Below are 16,027 nucleotides of genomic sequence, written 5' to 3' on the forward strand. Positions count from 1 at the left end.
AGCGGTTTTGACATTCGAGTCAAGTTTAACTTTGCCGGCCAACATCTTGAAAAAAATTAGTTTCCCCATCTTCCAAACTCAAACTCTTCATCATGTGCATCACACAACTTTGATTTATAGCTCTTACAGGAGACAAAACAAGTCTAAATATTAATATGATATAGACAGTGTGAAATAAAGACAAAACAGTCTCGAATGCGCCTTTCAAGGTCGTACATTTGACCCCAAAATGGCCGACGTGGACAAATGCTATCAATCACCTTAATGGTGCTCCATCGCGGTGTTTTTCCATTACCCTCTCCCTTCATTTGTTGCAATTTGAATTGAGAGAGCACAGATGGAGTTGACCCCGTCGCTTTTGGAAGGTCAATCCTGTCAAGTGTCAAATTGGGCCAACTGATAAAAGGGTCGAATGGGATACCGATTTATTGGGTGTCTTCTTTCCTTCCCCGCTCTGTCTCGCCACCTTATTTGAAATAACGGACAGGAGACACGTCGACACAATGTCGTATTCAGTAATTGATGTAATTTGGTAGGATGTTGGAGACGGTATGACAAGCATCTGATTGTTATTTAATAAGTGGAGCCACAAAAAATAGACCTTTTGTTTTGAGTGAATTTTGAAGAAGCTTGTCAAGACGGCCTACTAAATGCTACTTTAAAGTATCGCGGGCTGATTTCTCCGGCCGGATATTATACCTGGAATGCTTGAACTTGATGGGCCGAGAGAGAAAGGATTTGACGTCGAGGCTTACTGGCTTTTTGTATTATGTGGCATACTGCTATGTTATTAAACACAAATAAGTGCTGCAATTAAAATAGCAAACTGAGCAATTATTCATTTGTATGCTCCGGTAACCACATTAACCTTAAATTGAGGGTAAAAGTGCTTCCTGGGGACATAGCCAGCCAGCCCCCCCCCCCCCCACCCCCACCCAACCTTTCCGGTCAGTAAAGCTGCGGCAAGCATTAGCGTGGCTTATTTGGTGATTAGGAGTCAAACCATATTGTAATTGCTCACGTAGCACAACATATTTCTGTGACATGTCCCAACCAACACAGGAATGTGTGATGTTGCAAAATCATTCCTCTTTTATATCATAATTCACAATGAACGCAGTGAGTCAGTGCTTCCTTTCAAACAGGGGTGAGGCGAGTGTGGGAGGCTGTTTTTTTACAAATTTGTAGGCCTGACAGATGTTTACGCAAAGGTATGTAGGAGCAGGAATGACGCTGCGGACAGTTACTGAGAAGAAATGAACATTTCATTCATGAAGAATTGAATTAAAGTCTGAGGAGGACAACAATGTGCAAGCTTCAAATAAACTTCAAAACTATTTTGCTTGACAGAAATAATATGTCGGCCATATTGTAAAACAGTGACTATGATCATCAGCCAGTTTGTGGGGACGGCAAAGCAAACAAACATCAGAAACTGATTTTAACAGCGCAGATATTTTAATACATCACATTTGATGTTTTTATGTGACATTCATGAATGAAAATTAGCATGTACCGATCGCTGAAGCAACTTTTTACGCTCTGCAACGTTCGTCAAGCGCAGGAGGCGCAAATTGACCTTGCACATATCACCGTACAGAGGATTGGGTTGCACTGCACACTGACATTTGAGCTAGCACAAACAGGCATCCGCAGCGTACATAGCAACAAACATCATGTGGAGTCATGCACGTATCCGTGTGCGTTGGTCTGGTCAGTTGAATGATAAATCGGGAGAATTTGGTCTGGGGGAGAAAGCATGCAAAGCAGGAGTTCATATATAAGATATATATACTGTATATAGATACATACATACACAAAAATGTGTGTGTGTGTGTGTGTTCATGGACTTGCAGGCTGAGGGTACAAAGTGGTTGCAAATTCACAGTTTACTTGCCCTCTGCCCTTTTTGCTGTCAGTACAACAAAATCTGACATGCGACTATGAAATGACTCCCGTGGCCGATGTATTTAAAAGTCGGCACGTCACAACAAACAGCAGCGCAACAGCAAAAATGATTCAGTGGATGCAAAGTTTTCCTGAAATGTCCAAACTGCAGGTCGTGGCATGAGGCAGTACACAAATGCAATATCCGGTGACGACTACCCAGACGAGGTTACAGCCGTTACAATATCGATTAAAAGCAAAACAATACGCGTGGTCATTTTTCTTGTTTGACGGAAAAAAAAAAATCACATATGTCTTGTGTTTTCTGCTTTGAAAAAAACAAGTGTTTAGTCGCTGTACACAGAGTCCTTGGCTACCTCTCAAGTCTGGTTTCAGTTTACCGATGCACTCTGGGATGAGTGGTGGCGTATCGATGCACGCAGGATGCGCAAGAGTTCGAACTGCTTTGTTTCAGGAAAGGACGGCAAGTTAACAAGATTTTATGTTTGTTTGTTTTTTTTGTGCCGATGCCGAGTAACTGAAGGTTTTACTGTGACAGGACATATGAAAATATGATTTTATATCCCTTGGACCGTTAATAAAAACAGAATGATGTATTAAACGGTTTTGAACATCGACATGCATACTCTGCATTTCCATCACCATCATCCTCTGTCTAAATCGATTAGATCTTACCGAACGGCCAGGCAAGATCCCATTAGCGTGGGAGGGAAAAGTGTCCCGCCCCCCCCTGCTCGGCATCATAATATTACTCATGAAACATTCACATCTTCATGTGACCGGGAAGATCACCTCAGCCTCCCCATTGGCGCAGGCCGGATGGGCCCAGAACAGGAGATGAGGTTCTATTGGTGTACTCGGAGCGCTCGAGAGCCTGCTGAGCGATTTCGAATCGATTGATCCGGCCCAGTCAGCCCACACGGACGTGGGCGAGGAGGAATACAGAGACGGGCTGTTCAACGTATCTCGCATCAAATAAAATGGAAAGCAGAACTTCTCTTGTGAATGGAGAGAATTGGAAGGTGCGTTTAAAGCACAGGGGTCAGATATTTACGACGGGGGTTCAGAAACGACCCATCTGCGATGATCAGGAAATCGGCCTGGTCTTGCTTGGGGATCAATTCTGCCCTTGGGCTGATTGATGGAGTATTTTAGGGTGTGCTCAATCTAAACTAGACAGCCAGTTAATTCCAGTTTGCATAATGTAGTGTACTGAACGAATTAAATCTATTCTTCCGAATGCGCAAGTGAGGTTCCAGCCTACTTGGCTGGTTTTATGTGAACCAACATGTCTGATGGCCTTTCACAAAGTGGATCAAATTCTGCTGATCGGAGCCATCGTGAAATGGAAATAACAAGCGAATGCTTACAAGCGTATGATCTCAGTTTACACTCAATGGCAGAAATATGCACTCATTGTTTCAAAATCATGCGGATGATACCGATGGGAAGAGTGACTTGGGTGTTGCCGTGGCAACTGTGGATAACCTGCTTTCGGGGAACTGTAATATTACTCGGTCAATCGGGGTGGGGTACCCTGAACTGAATGCCAACTGATGGCGAAGCAAACATAAACAAACAACCATTTGTGCTCACAATCATAAGTTCGAGTGTTCCATCAAGCTTTCACGCATGTTTTTGGAATGTGGGAGGAAACCGGAGTACCTGGAGAAAACCCACGGGGGGGGGGGGGCACAGGGAGAACATGCAAACTCCACACAGGAAAGCCATGAGCCCGGAATCGAACCGTGCGCCTCTGCACTGTGAGGCCGATGTGCCAACCGGCCGTCCACCATGCCGCCTAAATTTGTTTAGTCTGCAGAAAAGCGTCATCATAAAATGGCTTTAAGAACTGCACATGGAAAGAATGAAAATCTTTACCTTTGTACAAAATGATAGGAGGAAAAAAAAATCCAAGTACTGTGTATATATGTTAAAAAAAACAAAAGCTTTTACACAGTTTTTACACCAGCAGTGATGCCGTTTTAATTCTTTATTTTTGCTGTGTCCCAATAACAGAAAGCATGATGGTCTTACATTATATGAGCCATTTTTGGACTGAGTTGGTAACTGAAACAAACACACTTGCAAGATAGCATATGCAAACATTGTTCCCTTCATTAAAGCCTTGAAACCAAAACATGAAGATAATGCGGGTTTGTCCACATTTGACCTACTGCTATCCACACTCAGGACACTTAAAAAGAGCCATCGTGGATAGAATTGTTTTTTTTTTTGTTAACCCCCTCTTTCTTCCTTTTCAATTCTTCTTTTCAATATTAGCCAGAAATCTCCATGAAAGAAAAGTGAGACCAGGAAAGCACTTTACAAAGGCGAAGAAAACACGCCACAATACAACACACAATGTTTCAAAGAGTTACTTGTGAAAAGAAAAACATAAAATGATGACAACAGATTACACAAATTATGCATCACTCAATACATTAAGGCACCTGAAACAAAAAAACAAAAAAAAAGGGTTTATGATGGGCTTAGAAATGGTTCGTGTTGCGCCGGTAAACCACTTTAAGGCTGCCATGTTGGGCCAAATCCTGACAGAACAAAACAAAAACCAAAAAAAGAAAAAAATTACAATAAAATAATCACTCTTAAATCGCGAGCTGGAATAAATTAACACGAGTCATTTGACCAAGCAAAATACAGCACAGGTTGGGACATACCGAGATGACAAACTGCAATGATTTGGCCTGACATTCATCATTATTCGCCACGTATGAGCAACGCATCAACCGGTTTAAGTTAGCAAACTAAAAATCAGGACGAAAAGGTCACGTCAAAAGCAAAGTTCCCTGCAACAAGCCATTTTTAACCCCTTCAAAAAGTCCTTCATCACTGGTACCTCATTGTAAAGGTTCTTTACGGTGTGACTCTGGAAATGACATAAAACCTGCCGATTTTGACTGGCATAAATAAAAGGAATGGCGTTGTAAAAAAAAAAAAAAATAATAATAAAAATAATATTAACCATAATAACAATAATAATAAAAATGTGTGACTTGTCTTAAGTTACTTATTTCAAATATACACAGCGACTCCTTTTTTTTTTTTTTGTATTTACACAATATGTACAGAGTTATCATTTCTGTTTGGATCAAAATACCTTGAATGGCGTTGCTGTGGAAAGGGAACTCGTTCAATGCACACGTCGACATTTTGCGATTGAGAAACAAGAAGGTCAAACTGGGCAGCGCGACTTGGGGAGCCTGAAGCGGGCTCGCAGAAAGGCACTTGCTACCAACTCAAATACTGCAAAAGAAATCCTCAAAACGGAGCTTTCGGGCCAAGACAATTGAGAGACAGGACAAAGTTAGTCAAAGGCCACATAGTAGGCACTGGGGTTTCTGCCCCCCCCCCCCCCCCCCCCGCCTCCTTCCCTCCCACAAGCCGAGTGATTTGGTAAGGCTGGCGTGTGATGGCCTCAGGTACGAGGGTAAAACCGAGGGAGGGATTTTCCTCCGTCGTTACGACGGCAACAACCCAATCAAACCCTTCCGGGCCTTTGAAATTTAGATCGGTCCCCACCCCATCATGGACGCCTGCAGACGTAACAGTCTGTAAAAATAAGCAAATTATACAGATCCGCCCCCCCCCTCTACTTTCCCTAAATTCTTTGTTTCTTAAATGGTAAAATTGTTTTTACAAACAGAAATTGCAGGAGGCTTCTATTACCTCCTGAAAAGCTTTCAGTACGGCAGATCATTAATGGGGGGGTCGGGGGGGGGGACATGTCCACAATGTCAGGTGGCGGTGACAAATACGATGATCACAAAGCAAATAATGGCTTATTGTAATACAAAAGCCTTCTTCTTCCCAAAGGTAGTCAGTCCCCCCCCCCAAAAAAAAAGAAAAAAAAGAGGGGAGGGGGCAGGGGGGCTGACTCGCAGCTCCTCACTTCCACTTAGCGAGTCTATTGTTGAAATGTCTTATACACAATGGTCTCTGACGTCTTTCTGGCCAGTCATGACGGCGCTGACATTTTTCCAGCGGTTGTCTTTGGGGCTGTAGCCTGGGGTCCGGTGGGGCGCCTTTAGGGGCGAACTTGAACTGTGCGTGGTGCAGATCAGCCCCCCACTCGAGTGCACTGCGCTCTTTGAGTACTTATAAACCGGCTGCTTCCCCGCCTCGGCTCCGCGCGGCTCTTCCTCCAGCTCGAGCTCGCCTTCCGTCTCCTCCTCGCCCTCCTCCTCCTCTTCATCACACGTCCGATAGGAGGGCCCCATGAGCTTTTTGCGCTCCTGCTCGGCCTCCCTGTTGCTCTCCTTCAGCAGCTGCTGCTGCTGCTGCTGATGTCCCGCCACCCGCCGAAGTGGGTCCCAATGGTTGTTGACGCCGTCGACGGCCGGCGAGCGCGCGTTCCTTTCGCGCTCTTTTCTCCGTTTGCGAGTCCACCAAACGCAAACGATGATGCAGAAGAGGCAGAGCAAACCAAAGAGAACGCAGAGCAGAGGTACCAGGTAATCTGTCGGCGCGGACAGGTGACAGATGGTTCAGCCAAGGGAAATGACAGAGTCAAACGTGACGGTTGAATAACGCCTTTTACGGAAAAGTTTTGATAAATAAAGGTGCCCTTTAAAGCCATTCGTGGTCGGTACTCACCCAATGAACGGGATGCGACCCGTTGCGTTTCCACTTTGACGTCAATGACGGCCAACATGATGCCGCTGCTGTTTCTCTTGGACAAGGCGCTCACTACGGCGTTGGCCGTCTCCTGTATTAGGCTGTTGTCTGCGAGATCCTCGGGCTGGAAAGACTACCAACCGAGTCAGACAAGACCTTTTGTTAGTCGTGATAAGAACATATTGAGGTGTCAGGCAGACGTGCATAGCGTGGTGAAATAAAAACAACAGTGGGGCGATAACATTGCGGTCTACGGGGCGGAGGTCGACAACACAGCTCCCAGTAGCGGTCGGGACTGAGCCAAAAAGGAGCAGGCTTGGGGGGGCTGGTGTATCTGGTGAGCGCAGTGACTCGTTCGCAGCTGTTGAATCCAGACAGGCTGGGGGAGTCGGGATACTTTTTCACTCCTCCAGTTTCCAACTAATAACCTCCTGTTTGCGGCATCGTTTTTAGCTCCGTAGACTTAAAAGTGGCCTTTATGCCTAAACGCAGGGACAATTGAATTGAGATACTGAGCGTAGAATATCATTGCTGTGATTAAAGCGACGTCAGGAAATTTGAATTTCTTTCTTGCAAGCATCGAATGGACATTTTGACCGGTGAAGTGAATGAAGTGCTGCCTTCACAAGTGAAAATGCTGTTGTGTGGTTTTTTTTCCTCCCCTCTCTTTGTTGTCATAGCAACAAAAGCTACGCATACTTTATTTCTTCCCGTGCGTTTTAAATCTATTGAAATTGTTTATCTTTGGGTAGCGCTGACCCACAAGACAAGTTCCTCGGGGCACCTGAAAACCGTTTTAAATTCGGAAATAAGGAGCACGATACGTCTCCTTTAAAGGTCATTGGCTCGGGAAGATAAACAAGGAAAAGGACACAGTCCTGGAGGCGTGCTGAAATTTTGATTTTAGAGATATAGCATAGTAAGACGGAGAAGACTTAAAAACACCTTACATGGTTATCAGCGATTAGGATTCATTGACTTACTATGGCCACTTCCACGGCGTCCTGACTGGAGTGAGACAGGTCGCACAGCAGGTGGAGGTTGTGGTCCTTTGCCAAAGTTCGGGTGGCCGGAAGATACCTCAGCTCAAAGCAGATGTTCTCCACCGTTGTTCCCTGAGAGCAAAAATCCAATCACAGTGACGGGCAATAATACAAAAAAGGGGAATTCCATCTCAAGAAATCATGAAGAGCCCGCGAAGATGCGACTCACCGGCGGGACTTTGTCTTTGTCGAAAACCAGTGTGATGCGGCCACAGTTGTTGTCCAGGTGCCCGCTGTTTGGCTGACATTTGGTGCTTGTTTGTGTGAGCGCTTGGGAGCAAACCCCCCACTGATGACAAGGAGCTGAAAAACACGTCAGGTATCCGTGCGCTTCGCATTCACGTCCGGCAGGGCAGGACTGACTGCTGGCGTCCTGGCCCGAGACCGGCAGGCGGCAGGGCCGTCGACCACACTGAACCTGCGGGGGGGTTGGGGGGGGACAAAAAGGTGCGGAGGACATTCTGCTCAGTTCTCCTGCATGCTGTATATGGATGAGAATAAAACCGACACGCCGCATAGAGCTTCTTAACTTCCAGTAAGACTTGCCGACATGATTTACAAGTGCCAACTTGACTTGTGGATTGACAGATGCGGAATATGCTCTGAAAAAAAAAAGTCACCTTTGTGCAGTCCACTTTGCCGTTGCCACAGTAGCAGCTGTTACACTCCTCCTCCCATCGGCTGCCGTGAGGAAACTGAAGCCCGGCGTAGTGGCATGACGCCCCGATACCTATGACTTGACACACACACACACATGAAATAGCCACAATGAACATCCCGTATGCATGAATGAGGGATACCAAGTCAATATAGATGCAAATGTGTTAAAAATGGGGGGGGGGGGGGGGGGGGTATTTACATTCTTGACATCGGACTCCTGTTCTACCGAGTGGACAAACGCAGCGAAAACCGTTGATCTCATCCACACACGTTGCGCCGTAGGCACACGGTGAAGACTGGCACTCGTTGATATCTGTGGAACAAAGAATGGCAGCCAAAGATTAGGCCACAAAATATAACGATTTTTTTTTTTCATACTCCCCGCAAAGCAAATTGACTTTCAGCACAAAGCAATGAAAACTTTAGCCAGAGGTACAATAAACTCAACGTAAAAGTGTGTGCGAAACAACATCATCTTGCCCGTTTCCCGCGGTCACAGAGAACTTCGGCCCATTGTCATTTGAGACGCCACACAAACAGTCGGAGTGAGAAATCTCAAATTCAAGCTGGACAGAAAAGGTGGGACGCTTTCTGGCCATAACAAAGGGGGATAGAAGAAGAATTTCAGGGTCACTGGTTAATTTGTCTTATGTGGGCATTTGTGTGACTGTGTGAATATAGAGGAGGGGTGACCTTTGACCCCCGGAGGCATTTCGGAACAAAAGGACATGCCGAGAGGGCGCCATCCGGGGCTTGGATTTTGGTGATGATGCGAGCCCACAATAGTTCTGTTTGAACTGCACTGATGACTGCGCTTTCTAATGAGATAAACCGCACGTCGGTGCTTACTGATTCTGCAGTCAGGCCCGGCAAACCCGGGGGCGCACTCGCATCTGAACCAGTTGACTCCGTCCACGCAGATGCCTCCGTTGTAACTGAAAGGAGGGCAGGCAATAAATGATGATTAGATGAGAGGGTACAAAATCCACATCCTTTCCATTTGCAACAAAGCACATCAGTCGTGTGTGCGCGTGTGTGTGTGCGCGCGTGGTGTTTGGGGGGGGGGTTACAAAGCTCAATTCAACTCATCAATACAAGCTTCCACCTTTCAGATGCTAATAGGCGTGTCCAGTCCCCTCCCTTGCCTCTACTCTCATCATGCCACTCTTCCATTCCTCCTCAAAGCCCAGCCCAGCACCCCCCGGCCCCACACCCCCTCCAGGTCGCACAGAAAGAAAAGGGACATGTGCACCACCTCCTCCACTGCTTTCCCACCCCCCACCTGCATTCACCACGGGGTAGTTGGTATTACTCCACCTCTCCCTGTCCCTATTCAATTCCCAAAGCTCTCCGCTTGTGAGATGGCCCTTTGAGGCTTGATTTGAGGACACCTTCCGCTCCTTTTAGGGAGTCCCTGCACCCCCCCTTACAGCCTTGCGAAGCCTGTGTGAAGTGCTGAGAGGAGGGAGGCTGGGATAAATGGAGGGGAGGATGGGCGGGGTAGCTTTGACGACACCACAGGAGTGTGCGAGGCAGGAAACGATACATACCATGGATGAGGGTTGCAGTCGTTTATATCTGTTGAAGGAGCACAAAAGACTTTGAGCGTTGCATTGTTACATCCATGGCAGCTAATTTGTCTTTATTACGATTTTTTTTTATGACATTGGCAAAGACGGGGAGACTTCAAAGATTTTAGGGTTTATTGTGATTTAACAAAAAGTACAAATCGCGGAAAAACAAAAAAAAAAATGCCTACTTTGGCCGCAGGTGGGTCCTTCCCAGCCATCTTTGCAGATGCAAGTAAAGGTGTCGACTCCTCCCACGCAGGTTCCACCATTCAAGCAAGGACTTGAGGCGCATGTGCTGTTCTTGGCTGTCAAAAGATTCGGGTCAAAAATTGTTTATGAAAAAGGAAAATGTGGAGGCCTTTTCTTTCTTTCTTTTTTTTTTTTTTAACGATCCCTGAATAATTCACTGTGCTTAAATATGTCTTAAATTAATAAGCCTTCATTCTGAAACCACTTGAAAGCATGTCTCCAGTACACATCTACACAATATAAAGTCGCAACTTGGATTTAGGGAAAACATTAAAAACGCAGCTGGATGTTCGCTCAAAGACAATTTGCAACCGGTCGTTTAAAACAGCTTCACGATTTAGTACAATCTCGGTACAGTTCATTATTCCGCCACAGATCTGGTGCCACGAGTGCTTTCGTGGCAGACCATCCACTAAATGTGGGTTACAGGATTATTTCAAAATGTTGTCGACCGATGTTGACCCTTTTCAGTGTTGACTGCTAAAAGCCTCGCACCAACAGGCTATGTGTGCACAACCTAAATTGAAAAGAAGCTCCGTCTACTAGTTAGGTGGGGTTAATTAGCAAGAGATGTCAACTTGAAATAAACACAGCAAACAACCGGTGGCTTTTAGCGACAACATACAAAGTACGACAAGAATCCAAAACGGTTTCCCTTTCCAACGCACTCCACAGTGTTTCCAGTTTTGCTTTTTCTACGTGCGGAGGAGGAAAATCTTCGGATTTTAGTGTAAAAAGTACACAGAGTCCATGTCACAGCCACTGCGAATTTCAAGCATCCCGACGGAAGCCAAAACGTTCCAAAGGCGTCCCCACCTGTGTTGCATGTGTTTCCTCCCCAGCCGGGTGGGCAGGCACAGCGGAAGGTGTCCCCGTGGTCATAGCACGTGCCTCCATTACTGCATGTGGTGGCGTCACATTGGCTTTCGCCTGTCCACAAACACACACACACACACACACACACTCACGTCACACATCCTTCAACAGCAAACGGATAGAAAAGCTGACCGACGTGGTGGACTTGGGGCCAGCGAAAAGTGCGGAAAAACTCATTACTCACGCGAATGGCAGGTCTTGCCCTTCCAGTTGTCGGCACACTCGCAGTAGAAGTCGTTCACCAGGTCGACGCAGCGGCCGCCATTCTTACACGGGTTGTGGCCGCACTCGTTGACATCTGAGGAATGCCGCGGAGAACAACTTTGATCATTTTGTCACATTGCTCATGCAAAAAAAAAGTGGAAACTATCTATTAAGTACGAATTCTGGGAACGGAGAATGAATGCGGTTGAGATTCTAGCGGCCGATTGAATGCAAGTCACAAGAAGGAGTCATGCCATATGACAAAACTGCATTGTCATCACATTAGCGTCATTTCACTGTGACAACTGATACAGTGCAATCGGTTAGTATGAGTCAACGAGCACTGTCGTGTTCACTACGATCTCGGTAAAATATTAGAATATCACCTGTGACATGCCCACCAACAGCACACGTAATCCGTTCGAGTGAACATGAAATTTAGCACCTGCAATATGCGACCCGAGGGCATGTTGGGAACTTACTGCGGTCGCAGAGTTCTCCCTCCCAGCCGTCAGGACAGAAGCACTGAAACGTATTGATGCCGTCAATGCAGGTGCCCCCGTTTCTACATGGGCTTCTGAGGCAGTCGTTTATGTCTGGAACATGGAAAGGAGTCAGAGGTTTTACCGTATTTCAAAGCGAAGCAAATTCAGACACGGGCAAGAGACATCGCATCCGAGTGCCATTCTAGCGAAGGGCTCTGCACATACTTTCATGACAGTAGATGCCGCTGAACCCCGGTTCACAGATGCAAGTGAAGTTGCCGTCCAGCCCGCTCACACAGCGCCCTCGAGGTCCGCAGACGTTAGAGGAGATGCGCCGCACTTCTGCCGAGTCGTTGGTCGCTATGGCAACAGTGCAGCTGTCGATAACTGCGAGCAAATAAAGAACAGAAACGGTACGGCAACTTCCTCTATTTGTCATTTATACAATCGGAGATGGTAAAAGGGGGAGGAGTTTTATGGTCACCTTGACAAGGGGTGCTTTTGCAGTCCACCTTGGGTCGCTCGCAGGTTTTACCCTCAAAGCCGTCGGGACATGCGCAGTAGAAGTCTTGGACCATACTGTGGCACTTGGCCTGGTTCTCACATGGGTTTGGATCGCAGGCATCCGAAGGGGATGAGATCCGCATCTGAAAAAGAGACGGTCGAGACGGTTTCAAGATAAAGCCAAGATTTTCATGCATCAATCCCAAGAGCTGACAAAACTGATTTGTTTGGCAGGTGAGCTGCTTCGCTTTGCTTATGCCAGCCTCCCCTTACCAAGATAAACGTTGCAGAGTAAGCCTCCGAAACTTTGCCTAATCTCATGGAGAAGATTCACCCTTTTGTTTTGAACATCACTGACATGCTAAATTAGTCTACGCCAAAAAAGCTTGAAGAGGAGACGATGAAGATGTTGCTCGCGGACACATTTGGGCGATACATTGACAGGGCCGGGGAAGAAAGTCAAGATAAATGAGCAAAAGGCCCACCTTACTCGTGACCAAGGTGGCATGTTTGGCTTTTTTTTTCTTTTTTCTAACACACTCCAATACAGAGGTTGCAGGGAAAACCTCCAAGTTTTTGTAAACATCACTACTGTGCATAAACGCCGGGCTGCACCCGTTGCCATTTAAGGTGCTGAGCAGGAGAGTTTGAGCGGGTCAGCAGAGTGGGTGAAGTCTGTGGTCACACGTAGTTTATTTTAACCCAAGTGTCATGTGCACGTACCAATTTTCTTTACTATTTGGATGTGTGTGTGGTCAAAGCCAGGAGACATTTTAGTGGTTTTCGGAGCATTGACTTAGATTGGGGAGGGAAATTTCTTTGCATCAGATCCGGTATTGGTATCGTTGCATGCTTATTATGAGAGCCACGTAATTATGATTAGTCACGTTTTCTAATTAGTACCACGAGCAAACCATTTTCAGGCAAAAAAAAAAAAAAATGAAGTCACGGTAGTCGTATTTTTATGAGCCTTGGTAATGGAAATAAGTATGTAAATGTGCTGCTCAAAAAAGCAACACATTTTTTAATTTTTTTTTTTAAAGCGGGCATGTAGGCAGCACGGCGGCAGACACGGGCGGGTGTTTAGTAGTAAGCGGGCAGCAACCCAGCGCCACCTCATTCAGCAAGGTTGGTGTATATAGTGGAGAAGCTAAATCAGGATTGGCTCCTGACCAGCAATGTCCTCCATTCAGGCCCCAAGAGAAGCAGAACAGAATCAGTTTCCTCACAGCTAACCTACATTGGCTTCAAAACGCACACTAAATATAAAACGATTACGGCCAGCAGATAGAGACATCATGCGATAGCCAGTACGAGCAGGACAGGTGGCCGTACTGTAGACGACTCTTGTTTTGGTCACCGTCGATGTGCAGTAGTCATTTTGAGAACGAATCTTATGTGACCCCGGACACAAATTAACTCAATTATTCCCGATGGGAAGAGGAGCTTAGAAATCCAAACTAATTGAAGGGCGACATAAATCCCAGAGCGCGTCTTGTGCAATTTCCTATTAAATTAGCGCAAAGATAGAATTTGTCAGAAAGTTGGGCGAGCGGCTCAAATCGAAATCTACCGCGCGATGCGGCTTACCTCGCACAGTTGTCCCGCAAAGTCCATCGGGCACTGGCACACAAAGCCACCTAACACGGCGTGGCATTGGCCTCCATTCTGACAGGGTCTGCCGTCACATTTATTCCGTTGGATTTCACAGCGAGAGCCCACAAAGCCCGGCGGGCACTGGCAATGGTAACCGCGTGGGCTGTCCTAATGAAGACCGAAAAGAAGAAGACGGCGTCATCCGAAGCGCTTTCCGTCACATTGGAGACGTTTTGAGATGGAAAGTGACAAACCTTGCACGTCGCTCCATTCAGGCATTGACCGTGGCAGCTGCTCATGTCTGAAAAGCAAAATAGCAGATATTAGCGTAGGTTGCAAAATGGCGCGCGGAATGTTTCGAGGCGAGGCCGAGTTTGCGAAAAGGTACGAGTGAAGCCGAGGATCTGTTCATGCACTGAATCCACAGTGGGCATGCGACTGGTTTTGTGAGGGCACACACGAGCGAGCGCTTGATTGCCAAGACAAGAAAGGAACAAGTTACCGCATGTGACTGAATGAGTAAGCCTTAAACTACACCTATGTTGTGAGTCCAGAAGGTGAGTGAAGGCTTTAAAAAATGTAAACATTTTTTTTTTCTTTCTTTTAGGAGCGGCAGCTCAAAGAAGGAACTACTGCTCGAGAGACTGGAGGGGACAAACATTTCAAAGAAGTGAAAATACTGACTGATGTCACAGTTTTGTCCGGACCATCCGCGAAAACAGTTGCAGTGATATCCACCAATCAAATTTTTGCAAGATTTAGCGTTCGCACACGGCTTTCTTGCACACTCATTAGCATCTGTGAAAGCAGGAAGTAAAAGGACTCGGCGTCCATAAATGGGGACCGAAGCAAGACAAGTGGCAACCACAAAAAAACATTTTGATAGCCGTTGATTGTCAAAGTTGCTTTTCGTGTTGAAATGGAGTAAAACCCCCCCTTTGGCTTTGTTGAGAATGCATTTCCAAAAACGTTCCTTGCGCTCAAATGAGATGCACATAACAAACGGCCACCACCCCCACGGACATCTAAAGTGTTCCAACAAAGCCCTGCTGCTCAAATATCGAAAGGGGGGGGGGGGGGGGGTGTAGTCCACAGGGGGTCTTTCTGCACTCAAGCAACCCACACACACGCGCACGCATGCACGCACACCTGTCTTTTCCGTGAAACCCTACCCCCCCCCGAACACATTCGCACGCACGCACGCACACTCAACGCCCAGGTAAGACTGGAAGCCGATTGCCGTTTGTAAACCGAGATCTAAGCTGGTAAATTGAGACGGTCTCTCGGGATCATTTTTCCAGGCCTTCACCCCTCCCCCCCCCTGCCCCCCCCCCCCCCCCCCCCCCCCCCCACCCTCGAGCGCGCACACACACTCGACTTTATTTACCAGTTGTAAATTTCCTGGCCTTACGCCTGTCATGTCTGCTTGGAGAAAAAATAAAAATAAAAAGAGGGCAGCTGCCATCTTCCCAGAAAATGGACAATATTATTATCTTTTGGGGAGGGGGTCATAATTCTTCAGGCATTTTAAGAGGATATGGATTTATTTTTTTATTTTATTTATTTTTTTTTATACACTCCTTCTGGAAAAGCATGATACTCACCAATCTGGCACGTCTTTCCCTCCCACTCAGGTGGGCACACGCACTCAAAGCCATCTTCCCGGTCGATGCAGGTTCCACCGCGGGCACACGGGTTGGAAGCGCAGTTGTCCGAATCTGAGCGCATGCATACAACAGAGTATTCCCGTTTTGGTAGAAGCTATCAGAGAGGTATTAATTATTGTGGTTATCGTCGGTTGAAATGGTCGACGCGATGTTTAATTTAAATCACGATTCGGTGACAAAAATGAGATCAATGGATTTTTTTTTTTTTAATCAATAAAAATTCATGTGCATCTAAGATGGGCCCATTATTTTCTCTTCAATAGCTATCAAATTACCGGCATTTTAGAAGCAATTCCAAATATGGTGATGGCTTTTCTCGGCATTCAAAGGCAACTCTTCGATTTTAGAGTGCGAAAGAATCATTTGCACAGACGCCACATATGCAATGTCTAATTCTTTGTTGTGTGTGTGTACAAACACGCGCACACACACAGACGTGCGGAAACTCACATTTTGCACAGGTTGGTCCTTCCCACCCTGGTGGACACTGGCACTCGAAGCCCGAGGAACCCTCATGGCATGTACCCCCGTTTGCACAAGGACCGGACACACAGGCGTGCTCAGCTGACGGCAGCACACCCAATAATGAAAAAGCGTTAGTGGAGTCGAAGTCTTTCAAAGTAAAA

General features: G+C 46.4%; 1 protein-coding gene across 2 annotated transcripts in view; it reads right to left on the reverse strand.

The window, feature by feature from the left end:
- Positions 1-3,868: 3,868 nt before the first annotated feature.
- Positions 3,869-16,027, reverse strand: part of jag2b (jagged canonical Notch ligand 2b) — a 34,539-nt gene continuing 22,380 nt past the window's right edge. The window contains exons 8-26 of one of the 2 annotated variants that reach the window (XM_052053662.1): positions 15,852-15,965; positions 15,339-15,452; positions 14,419-14,532; positions 13,989-14,035; positions 13,729-13,902; positions 12,119-12,281; positions 11,860-12,021; positions 11,632-11,745; positions 11,130-11,243; positions 10,886-10,999; positions 10,009-10,125; positions 9,800-9,827; positions 9,099-9,184; positions 8,449-8,562; positions 8,210-8,325; positions 7,759-8,007; positions 7,530-7,661; positions 6,526-6,679; positions 3,869-6,388 (exon numbers count right to left, since the gene is read on the reverse strand). In XM_052053662.1, the coding sequence (XP_051909622.1) occupies positions 5,853-6,388; positions 6,526-6,679; positions 7,530-7,661; positions 7,759-8,007; positions 8,210-8,325; positions 8,449-8,562; positions 9,099-9,184; positions 9,800-9,827; positions 10,009-10,125; positions 10,886-10,999; positions 11,130-11,243; positions 11,632-11,745; positions 11,860-12,021; positions 12,119-12,281; positions 13,729-13,902; positions 13,989-14,035; positions 14,419-14,532; positions 15,339-15,452; positions 15,852-15,965 (2,762 nt within the window). In that variant the 3' untranslated portion in view covers positions 3,869-5,852. The remainder of the gene's footprint in view (positions 6,389-6,525; positions 6,680-7,529; positions 7,662-7,758; positions 8,008-8,209; positions 8,326-8,448; positions 8,563-9,098; positions 9,185-9,799; positions 9,828-10,008; positions 10,126-10,885; positions 11,000-11,129; positions 11,244-11,631; positions 11,746-11,859; positions 12,022-12,118; positions 12,282-13,728; positions 13,903-13,988; positions 14,036-14,418; positions 14,533-15,338; positions 15,453-15,851; positions 15,966-16,027) is intronic. The other variant, XM_052053663.1, reaches the window with a different exon arrangement.

This window comes from Hippocampus zosterae, chromosome 19, assembly GCF_025434085.1.
Source record: "Hippocampus zosterae strain Florida chromosome 19, ASM2543408v3, whole genome shotgun sequence".
Lineage (NCBI taxonomy): Eukaryota > Metazoa > Chordata > Actinopteri > Syngnathiformes > Syngnathidae > Hippocampus > Hippocampus zosterae.